This window comes from Silurus aristotelis, assembly GCF_946808225.1.
Source record: "Silurus aristotelis genome assembly, chromosome: 9".
Classification (NCBI taxonomy): domain Eukaryota; kingdom Metazoa; phylum Chordata; class Actinopteri; order Siluriformes; family Siluridae; genus Silurus; species Silurus aristotelis.
In genome coordinates, this window is record NC_139582.1 from 5,229,456 (window position 1) to 5,255,508 (window position 26,053).

The window sequence follows — 26,053 nt, forward strand, 5'->3', positions numbered from 1 at the left end:
GTCACTCTGGACAACGGCGTCTGCCAAATAATGTAAATGTATAGTCGTTATGTTCCAAGAATATATATTTATATATTTATGGGCATCATTTCACTATTCAGCCAAATGAAAAACCCACACTCACACACACACATTTCTATCAGGCAATTAAACATGCAAGAGATTATCATAAAACCCTCTCTCTCTGATGCTGATGAACTATTTTTATTACATTTTTTAAACTGTCTCCTGTTTGTCACGTTTCTGACAGGGAAACAAAACGCACCCTTTACTTGTTTGCACTGCTTAATCACTGCCTTTCGTTTCCAATATTTTCACACTGCTTGACAAGAAAACCAAAAATACACACAAAATTTGTACTGTTGAATCACTGCTGCCCAATCAACACTGCATTCTTTAGATGGAGCATATTCCAGAATCAAGGGGGTATGAGAATAAGCCAAGAGCTCTGGCTTTATACTCTTCAGCTAACTCTCATACACCATGTTCTCACACACTTACATACGTACAAGGACATTTCTTTTTTCCTTTTCCCCCCCGAAAAGAACTGCGATCATTGATAAGCTACATTTGAGCCAGAAAGAGCTTCGGGAGTGGCGGCGCAGCTGAAAAGCGATCCCTCGCTTAACTCTTTCATCAACGGGGTAATTAGCGTGGAGAAAAGGCTTAGCAACACAGCACCAGTGAAGGTAACTCCACATTCTAATCCCCAACACAAATTGGATTTTCTTGGCACTGAGGAAACCTGCGTCATGTGCCGTCAAATCTCACACTCTTACTTTCCTCCTCATCTCTCACACACACACACACCACATCCTCACAACCACACACACACAAAGACAACAAAACGTACAATATGAACGTCAGGCCAAAAATAACGTTTCATCCGATTACTTTCTAAATGCACTTACGGAAAAAACTAAATTAACACACGCGCAAACACACACACGCGCACACACACACTCCACAAAACTAATAATAACAAATAACTCCAGAAAGTCTAATAACCCTCATAAAAACTTCTGCTACTTTATTTGGTTTTGCAGCCAAAATTCTTAGGTGTGGATGTGATGAAGTGTCAGCGTGTGTTTTTCGTGACAGAACACGAGGTGTGTTTGGACTTCTCTATTAAATTTGCAGAATGCGATTTCATATAATAAAATCATAATATTGGGCGATTTTGTATATTGGATCTTACCTAATCCACGTCATCAGCTCCACGGTGTCCGGGTCGTAAAATTCTCTCAACTCAGAAAGTTCTTCTGTCAGTTTGTGCCAGAACTAAAGAACAAAACACACACACACACACACACACACACACACACACACCAAGTGTGAAAGAAGGACAGAATGTTACTAAGATAATGGCACAAATTTAGCACTACTATAAACCACACACGTAGACACACCCACACATACACACACCAAGTGTGAGAGAAAGACAGAATGCTACAAAGATAATGCAACAAATTTAGGACTACTATAAACCACACACATAGACACATACACATATACACACACACACACACAACTGCACATTTTATGCTTGATTGCATAATGCAATTCCGCTGTTGACAGAGCAGAATTAACCCAGCAGGGGCAAAAATCCTCTTAAAAATGAATGCTTGGATTTTTTTTCCTCAGGTTTTTCCATGCATGGCTGTTTGAGCTAAGCACTTCCTGCCACCCTGCTGCCCAGGCAGATTAGCGCAATATGCAAACAGAAAAATGATCGCCTGCTGCAAGTGTATTACCTTGTAATAAAGGAATGCCAGCAGCACGACCGGAACGGAGTACCTGATCAACTTTAGCTGTGAAAAAGAAAAAGAAAAAAAAAATCACATACACAAACACACACAGACAGAGCAACGAATGAACGGTAATAAGGTTTTGTTTTTGGTTGTTATTACACTGCCACCTAGTGAGGGCAAATCTGGAATGCACGAGCTTTGCCGTTCACGCTCGTTGAAATCGAATCTCCACTCGCAAGAGAGTAATCCAACTCTCAAGATACATCTTCACACCGAGATACGATCTATATTCTTGTTTTGTCAGGTTTCAGATTTACACAGACTGCACTGCTTATCTTCCAGAGCCGGAATGTTATTGTGGTATCTCTTAACACAAGCATGAGATCTCTCTGAAACTGGGGGGGGAGGAAAAAAACCCACATATGGATTAGTACATTAGTGCACTATTTGGTTCTACAATTTCTGCACAGAAGGTGAAATGATGATCTTTGAAAAATAAGTTCACTGTTAATCAAGTAAATGAAAGCTGTACACTTCACTGTAATCCACTGTACTGCCATGAAAGAACTCATTCATGATAAATTACAGCATTTGATGCTGAAACTATATAGATGAGGTGTGCTGTATTAAATCTCTCTGTTCAGCCAAAGCATATAGTAAAAAATTTTACCAGCATCCACTGAACAATTCTTCTAATAAATTTGTCTCAGGATATGGAAGCTCTTACCCAACCCGCTTTCATTTTTAGCTTTGACGGTGCAATTTGTCTGTTTTAAATTATTCTAATGCTATAATAATATTCAAAGCTCTATCATACCTTAAAATACACTGTATTTCTCAATATTACAATAAATCATTCTGATTAGTTACCAAAATAAGCTCCGCCCCCAACCAACTACTAAAAAAAAAAAAAAAGGTTTGAAGAAAAATTATGGGGTCGATTCAAGGAGGAAGAAAAGACTTGTCATTAGAAATCCAATTTGCAGCAGAGCGCTCTAAAAATGACAAACGGCAACTTTGATATTACGCTACACCCGGGCGTGTTTGTTAAAGCTCACCTTTCCTTCGGTGTTGCAATGGATCACTCGCAGGCATAACGTCCACATCTCCTTCCCGCACGCACCGAAGGCGGTAAAGGCGCACATGTGACCGGTCCACAGGTACTTCATCCTGCAGCCAGAGACAATGTCAAAGTTTTTGTAATAAAGAACAGTGCCAGATGCTGCAGACACGTTAGCTATCGTGGGCTCTCAGACCGGTTAGTATTCAAAAGACACCGGGGGGAAATTCAGAGCGAGATGTATTGCGATCTTTTTACGGCAAAAATAATTCACTCGTTTTCACAGCCGAAAACCACCCGCAGCTTTGGTGGCTTCCACTAATAAGATGGAGATTTAAGTTAAGCACTGGTCTGAAGTCGGTGGAAGAAAAAGTGATAAAAGCAAAAGTAGAATTTCGGCAGAAAGAAGGGACTGAGTGGGGATTCAGTTAATGAACAGAGAAAGAAACTGGAGAAGAGCTAATAAACGATACATCAGCTACACCTGATTATTTTAAATCATACAAATTACTTAAATCTTATCTTAAAAATATATCAGTCATACCTACATTATAGGTAACATAAGATTGACTCAATTAGCACCTAATAGGTATCATGATATATCCTCAATGAGCACTTTATTAGGAACACTATACTAGTACTGAGTAAAGCCTCTCTTTGTTCTCAAAACAGCCTTGATTCTTTATGGCATGGATATTTCAAGATTTTCAAAGCATTCGGTTGAGAATCTGGTCCGTGTTGAAATGATTGCATCATGGAGTTCCTGCAGATTTTTCAGGTGCACTTTTATGCTGCAAATCACCCCTTCCACCACATCCCAATCGAGTTCTAATGGATTCAGATCTAAAGACTAAGAAGGTCAGTGAACGCTCAACTCACTATTACGTCTGGGACGACTTGCTTTATGACATGGTGCAATCTCATGATGGAAGTAGATATGAGAGAATTGTAAATTATGTCATACACAGGGATGCTCATATGGCCAGCAATAATACTCAAGCAGGATGCCTTGATTGGCTGGTGTGAAAGGAGCTACAGGGCATCAAGAAAATCTTCCTCAGACCATTACACCACCCCCACCAGCCTGGACTAAAGACACAATGCAAGTAGGGATTCATGCTATTCTGACCCTACTGTACACTATCTGTGATAGATTCATCAGACCAGAATTTATCTAGCCCTCAATTTTCCAGTTATGCTTACGCTTTCTGTTCTTGGCTGAACATTTATGATGTGCCACATGATTCAACCTACTTTGCATTCTGATATACTTTTCTGCTCGCCAAAACCTACCGGAGTGGTTATTTGTGTATCTAAGTTCAAACCAGTCTGAACATAAAACATTGATCTCTCTTCTTAGCAAGGCAGAAATGGCGAATAAACTCCTGAACAAACTCTAGCGACTGTGTGTAAAAGTCCAAGGAGATTAGCAGCTATAGAAATACTCAGCCCATCTGGCACTAACAATCATGCCCCAGTTAAAAATCACAGAGATGACAATTTTCCCTCCAATCGAACAGCTCACATGTGCTCATCTCAAAGCTGCTGGCCCGTATCTGCCTGATTTTATACGTAACATCAATGCCACGTGATTAGTTGATTAGATAATTGCATAAGTGTGTGTTTGATGAGAGAAGGACTAAAAGAACAGTATGTGATCATCTTCATTATCTATAAAAGACCTTTAATAAGAAATATAATGTGAGCCATAATATATATATATATATATTATATATTAAGCCGAAGTATTTATATATAATTATTAGAAAGATGTGCTATACTTTTATTATTTATAAAATTACAAATATTTTATATATAGATTGATTCCCCCTCTCTAAACTGTTTCTCAAGTGCGTTCTTTCAGCACTGCTGCTACATGAGTATGAAGTATCACAGCATTACGGAGACCGAGGCCTGTCCTTAGAGTCACATCGAATACAGATTAACATGGCAAAGGTAGAGCTCCATCTTCCTGGACACAGAACAGGAAAAAAAATATCTGTTTTCTGTTTTGATCTTTTTTTTTTGTTTGTTTTTTTTTGTTTTTGCACTACGAAGGAATGTTTGTTGAACTAAATCGAAATATTTAACAATAATAATACTACATCGTAACAGGGTGAATCGCATCAGTAGCTGCTTCATATGTTTCTTTATTGTATCGTATTGTTTGCTATGCATCAAGGTGTGAATTGCATCTGCCTCAGTTATAGAGATGCACATCTCTAATATAAAATATCCCTCAGCCCCAGTTCCTCCCCAGCTCATCCTTTAATATTTTTGGCTGTATTCAGAAGATACACAGCTGTTGTATTTTATATCACGTGGTAATTAAATGTGGTGCCTAATGTATGCCTGATGAGTCACACTGTCATGATTGTATTAATGATTGTGCAGGCAAGCTGTCAGGCAAGGAACCATTTTTACTACTTTTTGATCACAAGGATTTTAAGTGCGTTCAATAATCATTCAGCACAACACTCATGTCAGTTACTATGGGGAATAAATCACACATTTAAGGCAGTTTTTTTGCTTAACAAAAATTGTTCAAATCTATTCCAGTTGACAATCTTCACCTTTTGGATAAACCACATCAGACATGTTACAGTAAAGAAGTTGTTGATAAACACCGAAATGCAGAATTGCTGACATCATAAAAATACAGTACAATGATTCCTGACAAATTCACACACAAACCTGTATGCATTGTAAAGCAGTGAACATTGAACATTATGGTTTTTACAAAAATTCTGTAACAAAGACTGTAGTCTACATAATCCAGAATTTAAAGATCTTGTGAAATTATACTTTAATTGTGTTTTATGGATCGATTTCAATGACCATAAGATTTTGTTTACTACTAAACAACTTTAAATTTGTTTTCACGAAAAATATACAGTTCCTATCAAAAGTTTGAAAACACCTATTCATTACTGCTTTTGAGAGACAAATGCATGTTCTTGTTGTTTATATGCGACAAACGAGATGAATGACAGATAAAATGACAGAAAGTCACTTTACTTTACATCCAGACAGTTCATTTCTCCAAACATGTATCTGGAATACTATTGTGAAACTTGCCAAAGGAGTTCATCACTAGCTGGAGATTTCTTTCTGACCTTGAGATCCAGTTCATCCCAGAGCAGATGAATAAGATTCAGGTGCAGTGACTGGGCAGGCTGTTACATGATGGATATCACTCCAGCTGACAGTTTGCTCTCTATATAACGCTTACAGAGCTTGGACATGCTATAATGGATTATTGTCTTGTATGGTGAAATCGGTTCCTATTAGCTGCAGACCAGATGGAATTGCATTGTGTTGTAGTATGGAATGGTTGCCATGTTGGTTCTTTTCACCCAGAATAAGTCTCTAAACTTCCCTGCTCCAAAACAACCCCAAACTATAAAGCTTTCAACTACATGTTTGACTACGGGGTGAGGCAGTCTGCTCACATCTTCTCCCCTGTTCTCGGTCTTACATAAATTCTGTTAGAACAAAAATATATTTTTTCCTTTTACCTAGTTGGTTGCATATAAACCAAAAGAACATACACAAGTCTTACCAACTATACAATTTTAGGTTTTTCCAAACATTTGACAGGCACTGTACATGCATATTGCTCACAAATTATTGTAGCATAACTATGCTATAGATAACTGAAATAAGAACAATGTTTAAGGCATGTCAAAACAACTCCAAGATCTAAAAAAAAAAAAAAGGCACCAGACCTCAGGGTTAAATACTTTGTTTACTGTCTAAAACACATATTTTTCATATTTCACATCCACCCACACTAAAACAAAGAGATGATGACACTCATGTGGAGTTTAGTTTTTGTTCTCAGGACTATCCAGTTCTAAATTTTGCTTTCTTTTACCTCATGGTGGAAAAAGCCAGCAGGCCAAAGAAGATTGTGTGTAGAAGGTTGTAAGCAATGTCTGGACGCATGCGAAATGCCGTCTCGTCTGGGGCTCCAGATGCTCGCCCGGTTCCACACTCTCTAAACAAGACAAGGAGGAGACAGAAACATAGGAGAGGAAAATTAAAAAATAGACAGTATGAGTGATTCAATAACTTTGGAGCTATTAAGTCTTTGTTTTAATTTTCAATTTTCAATTTTTTTGTTTTACAGTGTTTCTCTGTTGGGAATTGCTGCATTTTGCTTTTTTTGAGTTTTTAAAGCAGGGAAAAAAAAACAACTAGCAGGCATGCTAATGGAACAACATTCATTAATTACTTTTTACTGGAAACATTTCTTAAACATGTACAATTTCACAAAATCATTAATCATAAAGAAATAGCAAAGGAAGAAGGTTTACAGATCTTTCTTTCATACCCTTCAGGGAATTTAAACGATGCAAAATTCTGCTGAACAGGTGACTCGTGGAATATGCTAAATATTTAATAGGTATAAATGTGTGGAAGTACCAGGGTTTTGTGGTACATACTGTAAAAAATAACTTGTAATGGATGTTTTATGGAAAATGAGATGTTAAGTAGAGTCACACATCAATGCAAAAACTGATTTTGAAAGCATTCTATTAAATGTATTTAAATGTAAATATATATACAGTAATTCATTTCATACAGAAAACATTCCCCCCGCCCGTGTTTATTCACATTTATCAGTGTTATGCTAAAATGCATTTTTAATTATTTTTATTAACACCAATCTACAGCCCATACCCTATAATGACAAAGCAAAAGCCAGATATGTAAAAAGAAAACTGAAATATCAAATTGCCAAAAGTATTCAGACCCTTAGTACGCCACCTGAAATGCAACTCACAGGTCCATCCTATTTATCTGGATTGTCTTTCAGGTGTTTCTACACTATGATGAGTCCAAATTTAACTGATTGGACAAAAACCACACACCTTTCTATATAAACTTTAACAGCTAAAAAAGCGTATTAAAGGAATAAAATGAACTGCCTGAAGAGCTCAGAGACAGGATTGTGTCAAGGCATAAATCTGGGGAAAGAAATACAAAATTATGCTGAATTGAAGGTTCCAAAGAGCATATTGGCCTCCATAATTTTTCTTTGTAAAAAGTTTGAAATAACCAGTAGCTTCCGAGAGCTGTTCACCTAGTCAAACTGAGCAATTAGGGCAATAGAGCCTTTAGTGAGAAGGTCAACCTTCACTGCAACACTACTGATCTTGGCTTAATGGCAGAGTGGCCAGATGGAAGTCTTTTTTTTAAGCGCAAGACACTTGGAATTATTTACTTTTGCAAAATCTAAGCAACTAAAGAAAGATTCCTCAGCCCAGACTGGTAAAACCCAGATTGCTTAAGGGATGTAGTGATAATTAGCCTTCTGCAAGTTTCTCCCAGCTTCACACATGGCCCATGGCCCTCGAATAAAGTAACCAACAGGTTCTTGGACCCTGTTGTTCACAATCTTTTTATTTCCAAGATCTCTGGAGCACAATGTGCTCTTGGGAACCTTTGGTGCAGCAATGTTTCATTTTTTTTAAAAAGCTTTTCCAAGACCTGTTCCTCAATACAATTCTGTCTCTGAGCTCTGCAGGCAGCTCCTTTGACTTTTCCATGCTTTAAACTATATTTTTCACTGCTAGGCTATATATATATATATATATATATATATATATATATATATATATATATATATATATATATATATATATATATATATATATATATATATATATTAGGGCCAGGCAAGTTAAGTTATTATCGTGTTAACTCATTAATTAATTAACGTCCACATTTATTTTATCGCGCATTAACTAAGTTTTAATTATTTTTTTACCATTTTAAAAGTCTGTTGCACACTGGCTCTAAATACACATACAGACAAACCATAGATGACGGAAAGGGGGGCATCCTGATCCGTACTGGCTTTGGATGAAGGTCATCATGCATCTCAACTAATGAGAGCATTTGGTATGACCGTAAATCTGCTGTGGCGCTCAGAGAAACCGGAAAATAAAAGAACTGGCGGATAAACAAATATGGAGAAAGGTATCAAACTTTTACATGGATATTTTCATTTTAAACTTTTCCCAGACGGCGGAGTCGATAGAACCAAAGTTATTTGTAACCACTCCAAAGTTTACTTTTCTTATCGCCGGAGAACTTCCAGTCTGAAATATCACTTAAATGTAATACACACCGTTGATGCCGGCAAATCATTCAATCAAACAAGCAGTGGAGCGAGGCTTCGGCAGACCACGTTACATGCAGCGTGTTGGAGAAGTATAGATAAACAAAAGCAAGAAAATCTAACAAATTCTATAGCAGAGTGGATAGCTAGACTGCTGGCTGATTAGAGTTGTGGAAGATCTCGGTTTCAAGACGCATCATCACAGGAAGAATACACGAGCTGTATGAAAAAGAAGAGGACTACAAATGCGACAGCGTTACAACCTGCACCGACTATTGCTCTAACTGGAGATTACCTAGGAGTTACAGTGCATTATATCAACGTACAGTGGATGCTGCATCCACATGCTCTGAGTGTAATGAAAACAGATGAGAGACATTTTGCTGAAATGTGCACAGAACATTTTATTCATGTTGCACAGCAGTGGAATGTGTCAAATAAAGTCATCACACTTAACACAGATAGTGATTGTTGCTCAAGGTTCTGTGGGTAATTTGTTTTTTTATAACAAACAGGATAAAACATTAATGCCCTGGCAGTATCAATAAGCTTTAGTTTAATATTTGCATTGTTTAAGTTAAGAGATTGACACTAAATATTTTATTTAACTGGTACTGTGTAAAGGAAATACTGCTGTTAAAGTGTATGCACAACAAATATTATTGCACTTTCTTTAATTTAGCAGTACACACACACACACACACACACACACACACACACACACACCTTTTACATGCCTTTTTAAATCATGTCCAATTTAATAGTATTTGCCACAAGTAGACTTCCTGTGGGACCAATGGTTTATTCAGATTTTTTTCATTTGAATAAAAAAAATATATCAAATATAAAAAGCGATCTGCTTTTTGGTTTGTCATTAGACAGTATAAAATGTATAGTTATTTGAACTTCAGTACTTTCTGAATAAACAGACTTTTTGTAAGTTTCAGGGTATTCAACTGAAGCATAGGTTGGACACACTAGCTACGTTTAAAACGTCTTTTACTTTACATACTTTTGTAAATGCAGAATCAGTGGAATGCAGATGGTACTTCAATCATGGGAAATTCCATGACTGAAATGCCATCTGCCTTCTGTTGATGCTCCCATCAAAGGAGGAGTTCATTACAGATAAAACACAGCCAATGACCCACAATGAGCATGTGAAATCTATTCGGTCTGCAGATCACAACACTTGTGAAAAGAAGAAAAAAAAAAGGATCCATTTTAAACGATTGATTGCATTGGTTACAACTCTTTGGTCGTTTCTCTGGGGGAACCATTAAAAGTTCTACGGAGAAACTTGCTTAGTATTTTTGTTCAGAAAAGGGCTCTAATTAGGACTAATATCAAGCAAAGTACCCTTGGTATATGTGTATACATTCACTGCTTCAAATTTATTCCATATTATTTACTTTAATTTTTTTATTCTAATGGGTATTTTTCTCAACATGCCCCCAGGAACCATATAAAACGCCACTACCATCAACTCAGTCTTCATACAATTCACACAGTTTAATAAATATAGTCATCAAATCTAATGTACTTTCCAAAGTAATTATAAAACTGGGGTCACCAAACGGGTGGCATGCTGTCAAATGCAGCCTCAGTGAAGTATTTTAGCAGGCAGAACTGATATTTTATATACTGAAGAGATTATAAACACATGGGAGGCTGTATTTCACTGATTCTAGCTGCCAAAAGAACCTCGCCTTCTATAGCAGGTTCTCTGTTGCAGTCAATCATGTGCCTTTATATAAATTATTTAGCTGAAGGCTATGAGAAGAGAGCCTGGCTAGAGACATGAGCTCAGAAACTGGATCATTTTCTCAGACTTTGGTTGATTTTTTTTTTTTTTTATTTACCTCTCTGGGCTCGTTTGAAGAATGTTTGAAGACGAATGGATTGAAAAGTACAAGTTTATTTGTACGTCAAACAAAAAAAAAAAAAAAAGTTATCCGTTCGGAATCCACGAGCAGTTAAAAACTTGGTCAAGTGAAAAGCCAATATGCAAATGGTTTCTGATTTACTTAAAATTTAAAAAAGTCACGTTAGATGATTAATCAGTGTTTAAGCATTAAAAGGGAACTGTTTTTCTCATTTGGTCAAGTTAATACATTCTCATACAAAAAAGTCCTAATTCTGAGGTATATATGAAACACAATACACAACTGCACTATGCAAATAACAGACATACATAACACACACACAACTAATCGATAAAATCGCTAATAACTGATAATAAAATTTGTTGTCAACGAATGTCACCATAAATTAGTTGGGCTGCTCAAGTTTTGGTTTTAGCCCGATGGCAAGATAACAGCTGAAGCAAATAACAGCAGCAACCAATTTGTACACCAATGCATATTTTTTTTTTAAATCAGGCCTGTTAGCTTTTGCCGTTTCTTTGCTCCATTCTCTTTTTAAAGCATACTGCATCTTTAATACGTTCAAATGCTTGCTTTCGATGTTTATATATTTCATTTATGTATATATCATTTGATTATCATACAAAATTGAATGTATTTTTGATACTAGATGCTTAAATCTTCACAAATGAACAAAATGTCTGTATTTTTTCAAACAGAAATTGTCAAACAACGTTGTATAGTATTTTATATAGATTTTCTTTAAAGAGTGGTGGTTAACTTGCCATCTGCAATTATCATTCAAAACAATACAAATGTTGATTTACAAAAATTGTTTCACCTTTCATACTCAAATTCTTTGTGTTTTTACAGAATGAAAAAACCTAGCATGAGTGAATTTGTTCAAAGGAGAAATCCTCCATGTTAAAATTGAAGCTAGTAAACTCAATATGTAGCTTTTGCATATTTTAAGTACACGTTTATACATTAATATACTGAATTATTTTATATAGTCATAATAAGCTAAACATCTATTTAAAAATCTGTCTTTTTTTAAAAAATTTTTAAGAAAAGAAATCGTCGGATTAATCGATTATCTAAATAATCGTTGGTTGCAGCCCATAAATTGCACTATAGGTAATTTGTAAACTTGTAATTATGTCTTGTGTCTTTCTCTTATACCCGTATTATTAATGGCACGGGCTGCTATGTAGTTTCACAGAGTAAAAATGTTATTGAATAGCGTTATACAATACTTCGATAATTTGTAAGATTTTTCATAATGTAACCATTGACAGTACATAATTTAGCAAAACAGAGCAATTTACAGTACTACACTGTAGAAACTATACAGTATATATGTAATGCTCGTGGACGAGCGCCGATTCGCGAGTGGAGAGGAGTAGGCGGAGCCCAATGTGCTCAGCTACAGTGTCTGGTGATGCCGATAAAAAGGAGAGGCACAAGAGCACCAAAACACCAAAAACACAGGAAAAAATATGCGCTCTAACAACGAAACAACTCTGTCAACCGCTGGCGGGAGTAACACATCTTACAAGGTGACATCCAGGCAGCGTCCCAACGAATCATACCGCATACACGCCGCTACATTGCACAAAATGTTAAATATTTTGGAAGATTTTTTCGTATAGAAGATCATTGAACCGTCGTAACTCGGGGACTACAGTACTCTTTTTCGTTAGTAACAATAACGATGTACCACAGTGAAAAGCAAAACATTCATATGCTCACTGTTTAAAGTCTTCGGTTTAGGAGAATACATTTCTGAGGTGATTTTTTTTTTACTTGTCGCATGTACCTTATAGCACAGTCATTTTCTTTTTTTTGCATATCCCAGGGATGTTAAGACGCTAGGGTCAGCCATCATACAGGGCCATGCTCAAGGGCCTAAGATTGGCAGCTTGGCGATACTGGGGCTTGAAACCCTAACCTTCCGATCAGTAACCCTTAACCACTGAACCGCAACTTCCTCCACTGATAATATACAGAAAACACCCAACACAAGTCCAAAAAGCAAAACATCTGGAGTGGCACGTCAGTGTCAAACCTGAGATTGGAGAAAGCGGCAAGCGCCAGGACGATGGCGAGAACCGAGAGCGTACAGAGGTACGGGTAAAGCATCAGAGTAGCAGCCAGGCGATCGAATGTGTCAAACGGCAGCAAACCGAATGCCTCCTCACACAGATACAGACTGGCGTCAAAATCTCTGAAAAAGAAAGAAGGGAAAGAATATTTATCTTTTTCTCCCCAAACACACCATGGGACATTTACTATGTATTAATGGGCTTTTGATTACATCCCATTATAACGTACGAGTGGGAATTTCGGTGGATGTGTGCTAATGATAAACACAAAACCTAAAATAATATTTATTCTACACAGATTTTATTTGCAGAATCATTGCATCAAGTCATTGCTTTCCCGCCATTACGTGTACGGCATTCATGCCGATAAAATGATTAAATCAACATCGGAAACGGAGACGCGGAAACTGGGGAAATGTTTGGGGAAATGCTTGAAACACGTTATATGGAAAAGCCAAGGGCTGAGGTGCGATACAGTCATTAAGCCCTGCAGGCAGGATAGAAATGTGAAAGCGTTGTAATATCCAGTGAACGAGCAGATTATTTTGCCTTCCAGATGACATTTTTCACAGTAGCAAGACCTCGATAAATCTCCGAACTAATGGCTCTGCCTAGCCTCGGTGAGTAGTTGGATCCTGAATAAAACACTGCGTTAATGGCCCTGATTAATGACAAAAAGGTTAACCATTTACAGAAAAGGATAGAATCCTGGTGCAGAAACCTACCTTGTAGCCCCCAAGCCAAACTTGGCCTTTATGAACTTGAAGATGTGCTCATCGGATCTCAGCTGCAGGACTCTCTATCATTAAGAGAGAAAAAAAAAAAATAGGTGTGTGTGTGGGGGGGGGTGTAAATAGAAGAGGTGTAAACTGACGTAAATTACTAGAGATACTTTGTTTAAAGAGAGTGAAGTAGAAACAAGTGTACAAAAAAAATACACATCAGTAAAAAGCAGTCTAGAGCAGTGTTGGACATTAACTACCATAATTTCCGAACTATTAAGTGCACCCAAATATAAGCCGCACCCACTGAATTTGACAAAGATTTTTATTTTGAACATAAATAAGCCGCACCTGTCTATAAGCTGCAGTGTCTACACTGAAACTAATGAACTTTGCACAAGCTTTAACGAAAGACAGTGTCTGTTACACAGTGTAACGGGTGAAATATGTTGTGGCTCCTTTAAGAGCAGAGCGGCATTTTGGAATGGCCTGCCGCCGCATTTTTCCACTATTACTGCACGTGTAAGACCGAGGAATATGTCCTTATTATTTTCTGATGCTCATTACTAAGTTTCTTTGACTAACCCATAACGCTGTTGCCAAGAAAAATAAAAAAGCACGAGTTTTGGAAACCTGTCTGTGCTTATATCTAAAGAGTAGCCTACCAAGAAAGTCTTCCTCCTTCCTTTCACAACAATTTCTCTCAAGAGTTTATCTTTTGGCACCGTCGTGCGTTTAAAAATCACCATCGATGAAGCTTTTCTCCCGATGCCGTGCAGCTCAGAACACAGGTGAAGTGCGTTTTTTTCATGCCGGTTGTTTTCAGCGTGACGAATGATTCACATTTCCTGTTGACAGTCCGAGTGAGCGGCAGCTCAAACGTCAGAGCAACCTCATCCATATTTATGATGTGGTGCGGCCCGATTCAGTGGGAGCGCATCTGATTTAATATAAAGAATTTCATTGGTTCACCTGAACCCATACAGCAATTTCATTGGTCTAATGTTACGGGGCTCAGTTTTTTGGCTTGAAGTTTGTGAAACCGGGAAAAACCAGGAAAAATCCACAAATTAGCCGCTTCGTTGTATAAGCCGCGGGGTTCAAAGCGTGGGAAAAAAGTAGCGGCTTATAGTCCAGAAAATACGGTAAGCAAATGTAATTCGTTACTGTACTTAAGTAGTATCTGTAGTATTTGCGTATCTGTACTTTACTGAAATATTTCCATTTGGCGAGACTTTTAACTTTAATTTCACTACATTTCAGTCTAATATTGGTCTGGCTTTTTAAACTACTGAAATCAGTCGTTTCTTTTTATTTATGAGCTGATAAAAACTTAACTGGTCAAGCACACAGCAAGCCACCAATCTGTTTTGAACTTGTTTTGATTGTCGCTTGGTGATTTTCTACACCGACATACAGTTCAGTGTCAGTTTAACAGCAAGCACAACATTTTGAAAGGAATAAATGATGGAAGGAACTCTTTTATTTGCACAAATTTTTTGAAGTAGGGCTCAACTCAGTTGATTAAGCGAAGAGGCTTGTGACAAAAACGATAATAGGAACATTAGAGCCATAATAAATCATAGTACTTTGGATACTTAAGTACATTTGAAGGCAAATACTTTTGTACTTTTACTCAAGTGAAAGTTTAAGGCTTCCAACTCCATCAGTGATCATGCTAATGGAAAAACAACTTTCCCAATTGTTCCTCTTCTACGCAAAATTTCTTTTCTGGATCGTCATCGCTCATTTTAAACGCAATCCTATAGGAAGTTTTCAGATCTAGAGAACTTAGACACTTTTTAAAAAACATTTGTGTCCTCATTTTCCCGAGCTTCCGAAAATCCATTCCATTTTTATTTCTGCCATCTGGTCGACGACCTTATCTAAAATAACTTACAATTATCTTATTTATGCAACTGAGCAATTAGGGGTTAATGACATCGCTCGAGGGCCCTGAAGTGGCATCTTGGTGGCGCTGAGATTTAAACCTTTTGATCAGAAGTCCAACGACTTAACCAACCAAGCTACCACCAAAATGCAGCTTGAAACTAATGTCTCTTTAATCATCAAACTAATGACAGGTTGTAGCCCAGAAAGGGGTCATGAAGGGCAAAAGCAAGAGTCTTGCATGTAAAATCCAATTTATTTTACATCATCATGGAACAATCAGAAACCTCTCAAATACTTAATCTCAATTGTTAATAAATCTTGAAAATAAAAAAGTATTCAGATAAATAGACTCAGGTTGACATGGAGCCTGTAAAGTATTTATGCTAACAAACAATAAATAAATAAATAAATAAATAATGGCAGAGCCTATAAACTTGACCTCTCTAGGTAATCTTTTACTGATGCTCATCCAATCACATCAACGTTAATTATTTTCCAAAAGGAAGCTTATCGGAGCAGAGATGAGCTTCACGACTAATCACACTTTCGTACAGACTTCAAGATAAGACAAGGCTTGACAATGGCAAAAACATGATGTTTCATTATCAAGCATTTATGTATTTTCCTCATATCAAACTGTATATGATTATAACTTTAATCAATTTATTCATAGAAAGGCATTAATAAGTTACACAAAATAAGTGTCACAAATCAATCGTGTTAGCTGCTTTTCCATTTCTTTATCATCGAAGAAATTTATGGAATTGGATTACATTTTAGTTGAATAAACCTGTGATGGAATATTTTTGCCTCTGAATAGATGTAGTCTATGTCTTAGGACTCACCTTGGCTAAATAATTGATGATGAGAGTTAAAATGAGCACAAGGACTGCATGAAGAGCCAGCTTTCCTACACGCGTGACAAAGCCTCCCACCTTCCCCACCTTCAGTCCAGTCTGGAAAGAAGAAAAAAAGAATAAAGAAAAAGAAAAAAGAGCATTACAAAAACAAAGCATGGATTTGGTGCATTTGATAATGAAAAGACATTTAAATATATATATATAAGAGAAAGAATAAGTATAGAATCTGAGAATGATGCTGTTTGCTTCATGCTCAACCGGTAATACTAAACTTCCTAAACACAACATTTTTTAGGAAAATTGTCAGTTTCTTCTCCAACTTTTCCAGATGTTCTGCATACAGCTTCCTCAGGTATTAACTGCACTAAAATGAAAATAAAAAAATAAATTTCTAAATAACAAACACAAGACAGTAACGTTCTAAATCCATTGTCCTTTTTTTCTATTGATTTCTAAAACGCTTTTAAAGTTTCTATACCTGTAGATTTTCCAGGTTTGAGAATGAATGCTTGTGAATTCGAGACTTTTCCAGACTTTCCCCAGAGAGCACTAACTGATCAGTGGCATCCATTACTAGGCCGGTCTTGGCCTCAATTAAAACGGTCCATAAAAAGACACGGCTAATGGTCGACATTTGGTATATCTACGCCTTCTCCGGGCTATAAAGTTTGACAGTTTGTATATGAACACAGCGGTAATCCGTTCTACATCTTGGAAAGTATTATCGTTCAAAACCTAGATGGCCAATTAACATTGAAAAAGATCGCCAATTTCATCATGGTCGTTTGCCAGTGGTGCAGAGTTAATCTAAGCTGGTTAAATATCCGTTACTTATTTTATACACGGGATGTCAGATCTGGAATTCTATATATATTTATGATAAATGTATAACCCTCTAGATAAGGGTCCAAATCAGAATTGTATGGGACGGAACAGACAGACAGACAGACAGACAGACAGACAGACAGACAGACAGACAGACAGACAGACAGACAGACAGACAGACAGACAGACAGACAGACAGACAGACAGACAGACAGATGTGGCCTATTCAGGCCATGAAATGATTTAGAACAAACTACTTTTACTTGTTCCCCTGCATTACTTGACTACATATAGGAAGTCTAAAGGTATTTATACCTGGAAGTGTTTGACGAAGAGCACAGACACAATGAAGCTGAGCACCAGAGAGCCCAGCACCATGGGGTTACAGAACTGCAGCAGCCACACACACAGCAGACTCACAGCTTGTACCAGGTACAGAGACGTCGCCTGAACACACACACATATAAAATTTTATTAAATATTATAACTAAATTATTTTATATTCACACAAGGTGTTCTAATATCTTTATGGATATTTAGAAAAAGAAGAAAAAAAAAACCACAGTGTGGAATTGTGTCAAACACCAAATAGAGAGGCCAGGACTAACAGAATAATGCCCCTATACTGTGGTTGCACCTGTGTGTGTGTGTTACCTGCTCAGCTGTAAGAAAGTCCAGGGAGTCAAGCGTGAAGATGAGGAAGGCCTGCACCAGCAAGATGAACTGATTAAACTGCCACGTTAGACAGAAACAAAGCGTGCAGACAAACACCAGCCACAGCACCATCCTCTGAGCAGAGAAAACACACACACACACACACACACACACACACACACACACACACACACACACACACACACACACACAGTCATCAGTACAGTATGTTCCCGTGGCAGAGAATTCTTCCACCACATAATCATTTGTATAAAAGTCAAGCTGATGGAATATCTCCCATGGTTCAGCTCCAGTTCAACACTAAAGCCTCTTTCAGACTTCTCAAGAAAATGTTTATAAATGTCCATCTAAACTGTTACATCACATCAGCACTCAGACAAAAAAGCAGAACAGTTTAAAAAAAACTATAAACTCGGAAAGTGGCACACACTGTATTATCTAATATGTAATATATATCGCCAAAAGCTGACACCAGAAAGAAAGAAAGAAAGAAAGAAAGAAAGAAAGAAAGAAAGAAAGAAAGAAAGAAAGAAAGAAAGAAAGAAAGAAAGAAAGAAAGAAAGAAAGAAAGAAAGAAGTGACTCTAGATAGATGGGCGAAAGAAAGAAAGAAAGAAAGAAAGAAAGAAAGAAAGAAAGAAAGAAAGAAAGAAAGAAAGAAAGAAAGAAAGAAAGAAAGAAAGAAAGACTGATATACATAATGCTAATTTCACTAAGGACTTAGTATTCAGTATTCATGTGACTCATGTGACACTGTACAGCTCAAGAATTATGTGACAGATGTGAACAATGTGACAGATGTGTACCTGGTGCTGTAGTCGTAGTTGAGGACGCAGGTAGCAGGTGATGGCGGCCACCTGCAGCGCGAAGAATGGCAGGGACCAGTTCTCTCTCAGAGAGATGGTGAACTCCACACGTGTTGTGTCTATTCTACACACACACACACAGAGAGAGAGAGAGAGAGAGAGAGAGAGAGAGAGAGAGAGAGAGAGAGAGAGAGAGAGAGAGAGAGAGAGAGAGAGAGCGTCAATATCCTCGCTCACAAGGTCATACTCTGTATGTTCTTGTTTTCCAGAAAAAATGCATCAATGAAATTATTCAGAAAGCCTTTCCCCGAAGCCAAAAGCTTTCAGAATAGCAATGAGGTTTCATTTCTTGAGAGAATTTAAATTGTCTGCACTTGCATGTGTGTGTGTGTGTGTGTGTGTGTGTGTGTGTGTGTGTGTGTGAGTGAGCACACGCTATACCTGTTGAGGACGTACCAGACTCCAGCCAGAGTTCCAGCCAGCCATGATCCACTGAGGAGCCAACTGGTGAAGAAGAGAGCGAGCACATAGACTGCTTGTAGAGCAAACACAGTGTAGATGTAGAAGTACACTGGCTCGAGGTAAGACTGTAACGCACAAAATACACATTTTTGTCATTTTAACAAACAAAAGCATTGGAACACCTGCCTTTTCCAACCACATGTCGTTCTTTTCCAAACTGTTTCCACAAAGTCGGAGGCAAGCAATTGTATAGGACGTCTTTGGATGCTGTAGCATTAAACTTTACTTACACATGATCTAACCAAACCTGTTACAGCATAACAATGACCCTGTGCACGAAACCAGCCACATGACAATATACTTTACATTGTTGAAGCGGAAGATCTTGAGTGGCCTCCTCTAGAGCTCTGACCTCGACCCTATTGAACAACTTTGGGATGAATTGAGATGCTGACTGCACTCCAGGCCTCCTCACCTCACCTACACCAGTACCTGACTTTCTACATTCTAATTTTAGTAGAAAAATAGAATAGCCTTTATTTGTCAAATATACATTACAGCACAGTGGAATTTTGTTCTTCGCATATCCCAACTTGCCTAGAAGCTGGGGTCAGAGCACAGGGTTGGCCATGATACGGCGCCCCTGGAGAACAGAGGGTCAAGGGACCAAGAGCGGTAGCTTAAACCCCCGACCTTCCGATCAGTATCCCAGCACCTTAACCACTGAGCTCCCACTCCCCTGTTTTAGAACTATTTGTTGTGTCTATGTGCATGTCTAACTGGTGTCCTGGCAAAAATCATACACAGTAACTGAAACACAGTTGCAGCAGTAATTGGGGAGTATCGAACAAGCCATACTATCACTAATCTCTCCTGAAATGATGCCAGAGACAGCGCACTTTGTGCACAATCTAGCTCTGAAAAACAGATGAGCAGCTTCCGACGTGGCACAGGGATTATCAGTGGAAATCTGAGCTTGTATGATGACTAATGTGACAGATATTGCATAACAAGAACCTCATGAAAAAAATACATATATTGCTTCCACTTTGACCCAAGACTGCAAGATTACAAATTTGCTGAAGAACATGAAAAGAAGCATGAAGAATATTGGGAGTACATTCTTTGGCCAGATGAGACCATGATACGTTTGTTCGTCTCAGATTGGTTCCTCTGGCCAGGACTAACAGAATGAAAGCACGTTGGAGCACGACCGTAAAGCACAGTGGTGGGAGCGTAAGGAAACGGAGCTGCATGAGTGCAATGAGGGAGATGACATTTAGAGATGGTAGCATATTCCAAAACCCTGGCTTTCACAAGACGATTCTCAGTTTCTCACGCCAAATGTGTCCAGCAAAGAGAGGCGAAGAAATTGCAACTCTTCAGAAATCCATGGTGAGCAGGAATTGAGTCTTTTATTAAAATTAAAAGGTGGATCTAAAGAAATCCTATATAATTGTGTTCCTTCAACTTCATGGTAGCAGTTTGGGGAATTATATAAATATACAGTGGGTACGGAAAGTATTCAGACCCCCTTAAATTTTTCACTTTTTGTTATATTGCAGCCATTTGCTAAAATCATTTAAGTTCATTTCTTTTCCTCATGAATGTACACATAGCACCCCATACTGACAGAAAAACACAGAATTGTTGACCTTTTTGCAGATTTATTAAAAAAGAAAAACTGAAATATCACATGGTCCTAAGTATTCAGACCCTTTGCTGTGACACTCATATATTTAACTCAGGTGCTCTCCATTTCTTCTGATCATCCTTGAGATGGTTCTACACCTTCATTTGAGTCCAGAAATTTTTGATTATACTGATTGGACTTGATTAGGAAAGCCACACACCTGTTTATATTAGACCTTACAGATCACAATGCATGTCAGAGCAAATGAGAATCATTAAGGTCAAAGGAACTGCCTGAAGAGCTCAGAGACAGAATTGTGGCAAGGCACAGATCTGGCCAAGGTTCCAAAAAAATTTCTGCTGCACTTAAGGTTCCTAAGAGCACAGTGGCCTCCATAATCCTCAAATGGAAGACGTTTGGGACGACCAGAACCATTCCTATAGCTGGCCGACCGGCCAAACTGAGCTATCGGGGGAGAAGAGCCTTAGTGAGAGAGGTAAAGAAGAACCCAAAGATCACTGTGGCTGAGCTCCAGAGATGCAGTCGGGAGATGGGAGAAAGTTGTAGAAAGTCAACCATCACTGCAGCCCTTCACCAGTGGGGCTTTATAGCAGAGTGGCCTGATGGAAGCCTCTCCTCAGTGCAGGACACATGAAAACCCACATGAAGTTCTCCAAGATGGTGAGAAATAAGATTCTCTGGTCTGATGAGACCAAGATAGAACTTTTTGGTATGTGTGGAGAAAACCAGGCACTGCTCATCACCTGTCCAGTACAGTCTCAACAATGAAGCATGGTGGTGGCAGCATCATGCTGTGGGGGTGTTTTTCAGCTGCAGGGACAGGACGACTGGTTGCAATCAAGGGAAAGATGAATGCGGCCAAGCACAGGGATATCCTGGACGAAAACCTTCTCCAGAGTGCTTTGGACCTCAGACTGGGCTGAAGGTTTACCTTTCAACAAGACAATGACCCTAAGCACACAGCTAAAATAACGATGGAGTGGCTTCACAACAACTCTGTGACTGTTCTTGAATGGCCCAGCCAGAGCAATGACTTAAACCCAATTGAGCATCTCTGGAGAGACCTAAAAATAGCTGTCCACCAACGTTTACCGTCCAACCTGACAGAACTGGAGAGGACCTGCAAGGAGGAATGGCAGAGGATCCCTGAATCCAGGTGTGAAAAACTTGTTGCATCCTTCCCAAAAAGACTCATGGCTGTATTAGATCAAAAGGGGGCTTCTACTAAATACTGAGCAAAGGGTCTGAATACTTAGGACCATGTGATATTTCAGTTTTTCTTTTTTAATAAATCTGCAACAGTGTCAACAATTCTGTGTTTTTCTGTCAATATAGGATGCTATGTGTACATTAATGAGGAAAAGAAATGAACTTAAATGATTTTAGCAAATGGCTGCAAAATAAAAAAGAGTGAAAAATTTAAGGGGGTCTGAATACTTTCCGTACCCACTGTATATATATATATAAAATTATTAAACAGAAATATCGTTTAAAGTTTCCCATCCACAGACAGGAAACAATGGAGCACGTTAGCTTATTCTGGGTGAGAGACAGGTCATGCTTCCTTCTTCTTACCTGTCAATCACAGTAACACCAGCCAATCAAGGGCATCTATGAGCTCATGTACAGTATGTGGAAGAGGGCAGCGAGAGTTTCCTATTATTGTATTACACTGTCCTGTCATAGAGCATTAACATAAGCAGTAGGAAAAGATGAAAATAACTACCTACATGCGTCTTATAGGAAGCACTGTCCATATTAGCATAAAACATGGCTAAACACTAAAACAATTACATTAGCTATAAGATTTTAGAAATTTTTTGTTGTTGATGTTTTACCATGCATGTGATAAAACTGATTTCATACCCAAAATGATCTCTGTAAATAATGATAAATGAAATAATGCAAAAAAACAAAACAAAAAAAGAAATGTAAAAGTCCCTTGTGGTAAAAACCCAAATGTGACCAACATCTTGGCCATTTTTTGTCTATTCGCCAGAATTCATGGCTTATATATATCTAAAAATAAATAAATAATAATAATTAGAAAAATGAGGCGTTACCTGTATGGGTAGGATCCTGTACAGTATACTCAGCAACACCTCCTGATAGATGTTCATGCGCTGTAGGATATTAATAGTCCTCATAGACTCTGTCGTGTTGTCGTTTATGAGCTCATACAGACCTACACACACAAATACAGTTTTTATCATCTGATTATCAGCAACCTAAATAATGCTATTAATTACATAAGTAAAATATTAACGCATTAAAACCTCACTCTCTACTTTGGCATTCATTTCAGTGACAGTTACCGCTTTGGGGGAAACATTAACAAATCTATAAAATGTGTTGGGACCGCGTACTGATTCACTTGCCTTAATTAAAGTTTATTTAATCTGTAACTGAAAAGAAATGTTATTACAGTAATTGCTTATAATTAACTTAACTCGGGGTGTTAATATGGAAACAAATCATGCAAAGCACTGCAAACATTAATTAGCAGCAATGTGCACATATTTCTGGCACGGAAAATGCCTTGCATAAATACCTGAACTTTTCTGGTCATGTATTATTTTTAGTCACATGTTCACATCTTAGAATTTAGAGCTAGCAGACAGTAACTGCTCAATTTCCTTGTCACTTGTTTATTATATTAATCAATATGTAAAGTTTTTCGAATGTAAAAAAAACTAACAAAGACAACAATTAGGATAAAGAAGTACACAGATGAAGTAAAATGTAATCTTATAATCAGGGTCGTCTTATATTCGGGACCATACAGAAATAGTTGTAGTGAATTGCTTATTATTAGTAGTAGTAAAAGTAGTAGTAGTAGTAAATAAGTAGCAAAAATACCGTATATTATTTGTAGTATAATTATTATTTGTAGTAAATTATTATTATTAGAAGTACTAGTAATAGTAATTGTAGTGGTAGTACAGCAACTAGTAGTAGAAAATATAAAATGAAGTTATTTTTGGTAGTTGCAAAAGTATTAATAATGTAATAACTGTATTATTACATATTTACTAATACTAATAATATAGTGAATCTATCATTACATATATTCACTAGAAGAACTTCTAATACTAGTAAATATGTAATAATATGGTTATTATTATTATTATTATTTGTTGCAATAGTAAAGAAAAAAATTAATAAATAAATCATTACTATTCAGGAACAACAGCAACAAAATTTCTACCACTGTAATTAGTAAAAAAAAAGCTTTTCAGATTTGCCTAATATTAAAACTGCTACTGTAGAGAATAACAAAAAAAAAGCTGAAAAAGTCCCCCCATGCTGCTATTATATTATAAATAAATAAACAAATAAATAAATAAATAAAGGAAGAACAAAAATACCAGCCAAATCTTTCCACGATGTCAAATTATACTGTAATGTTTTTATAATATAATTATTAATAAACACGATTTGAGTTTAAAGTCTTATAGATCTCACTTAGCAATGCTACAGAGACCAAGCCGAAATTCCCATGTACACATATTCAATAAAAAAGTGAACATCTAAGCAAACTCCATGTATATTTACACGATGAGGTCTGATTGCACAGGAACAATAAAGCAGCACACCGAGAGGGGCTTTAAGCTTTGCTGCTGCAGCCGTCAGTTTCTTCTTGATAGTTAATGACTTAATAGTTTGGTTTTTTTCCCTCCATGCTGCAGCACAAAAGTGCTTTGACTCACTTGCAGCGCTTTAAGAAAAGTTTTATTCCTTTTCTCTTTTTTGGAATCAGCAGAGCTCCAGTGATTGCTTTCATTTTTACGGAAAACAGACGAAGTGGGCGGTGAGGCATGACTGGTCAGCTCATTACTTTATTTATATTTCATTCAGTTTCCGTTGGCTGGATGACTGCCCCGAGAATGGGAAGAGCCCAAGCTGAACGGCAATTAGCAGGAAAAAAAAAAGCTTTCGGAAAGTGCCAGAGGGATCAGGTAGGTTTGAAGAAAACACATACGCACCTTTAAATTATTTGATAAAACACGGGGGTTTAAATTGAAAAACAAAACTACAGGATTTGATCCCTTTTATATTGCTCTTCTGAAGGTCACCGAGGTGTTGATGCTGAGGTGCAATTATCATCATCATCATCATCATCATCATTATCACTCTCAGACTGATTTATTTTAATATATAAACCCCTCCAGAACTATATTCACCCTTTAGTCACAGTAATTGTATAATGTGTTTATATTATTACATGTTTAACAAGTTTGGAGAAGCTAACAAGGAATCTACATGTCCATAAGGTCCTACAGATTCTCAGGTTTGTATATGGACTGCTCTCTCTAGTTCAGATCAAAGTTTGTCCAGTAGAGCTCGAACCCCATTGATGTTCTACTTTGATCAATTCTGTATTGATCTGAAAGTAAGAAACTCAGTTGTATGAATTGTATAAAAAGTCGCTATGGATAAGAGCGTCTGCCAAATTCTGTAAATGAAAATGTACACTAGGTCTAAGACGATTGACATGACATACGTTTAACATACAGCGATGCTGCAACGAGTCGTTCGAGGTGTTTTCGAGCGTCACACACGGAGGACCTTCAACGAGCTTAAAAGAAGACTTCCAGGACAAATTCGAGAAGGTGCAGGAACGCTGGGAGCGCTGTATTGCTGTGCGAGGGGACTATTTTGAAGCTGATGGTGTCTCAAAATATATTGATTCCATCTAATATTATTCAATGCCATAATGTCTACGACAGGTGCCAAGAATTCTGGAGGCAGCAGTTGGAACATTTAAGACCATGTGGTCCACCGCATTTGATCTGAAGCTTAAACTTGAATCTCGGCAACATTTGCATTTCTGTCTGCTCCGTTTCAATGCTATATACTTTTAGACCGGATTCTATAACTCACCCACTTGTAAAATCACTTTGAATGAGAGTGTCTTTGGATGAACATGGCAATGTTTTCAGATATCAGTGAAAGAACATCAGAGCCTTCAGGCCATTTGGACAGCAGGGTTCAAAACTGAATAAATCTCCATACCTTCCTGTATAGACTTGGCGCTGAGCATCTGCTTGTAGTATGAGTAGTAGAGGCCGCATTCGGTCCGAAAGGAGATTTCACGCTCTACTTCCTGCCAAGAAATCCAAAATTTGACAAGTGAGCAGAGGGATTGAAATAAAAGCTATAACATAAGGTGTCTTCTGATTATGTAACAAATACGGTACATTATTTTTAGACAGATGTTGGTTTAATGGAGTTACAATAACAGG

At 37.6% G+C, this 26,053-nt stretch overlaps 1 protein-coding gene across 2 annotated transcripts in view; it reads right to left on the bottom strand.

Annotated features, from left to right (window-relative positions):
* The window catches only part of dpy19l3 (dpy-19 like C-mannosyltransferase 3), a 71,658-nt gene that overhangs the window by 30,594 nt on the left and 15,011 nt on the right, over positions 1-26,053 (bottom strand). For both annotated transcript variants that reach the window (XM_083549942.1, XM_083549941.1), the window contains 13 exons: positions 25,824-25,914; positions 22,871-22,992; positions 19,133-19,278; positions 18,692-18,815; positions 17,866-18,000; positions 17,527-17,658; positions 16,372-16,482; positions 13,637-13,710; positions 12,875-13,033; positions 6,689-6,811; positions 2,810-2,921; positions 1,755-1,811; positions 1,199-1,281 (listed from right to left, as the gene is read on the bottom strand). In XM_083549942.1, coding sequence (XP_083406068.1) covers positions 1,199-1,281; positions 1,755-1,811; positions 2,810-2,921; positions 6,689-6,811; positions 12,875-13,033; positions 13,637-13,710; positions 16,372-16,482; positions 17,527-17,658; positions 17,866-18,000; positions 18,692-18,815; positions 19,133-19,278; positions 22,871-22,992; positions 25,824-25,914 — 1,469 coding nt within the window. The remainder of the gene's footprint in view (positions 1-1,198; positions 1,282-1,754; positions 1,812-2,809; positions 2,922-6,688; positions 6,812-12,874; positions 13,034-13,636; positions 13,711-16,371; positions 16,483-17,526; positions 17,659-17,865; positions 18,001-18,691; positions 18,816-19,132; positions 19,279-22,870; positions 22,993-25,823; positions 25,915-26,053) is intronic.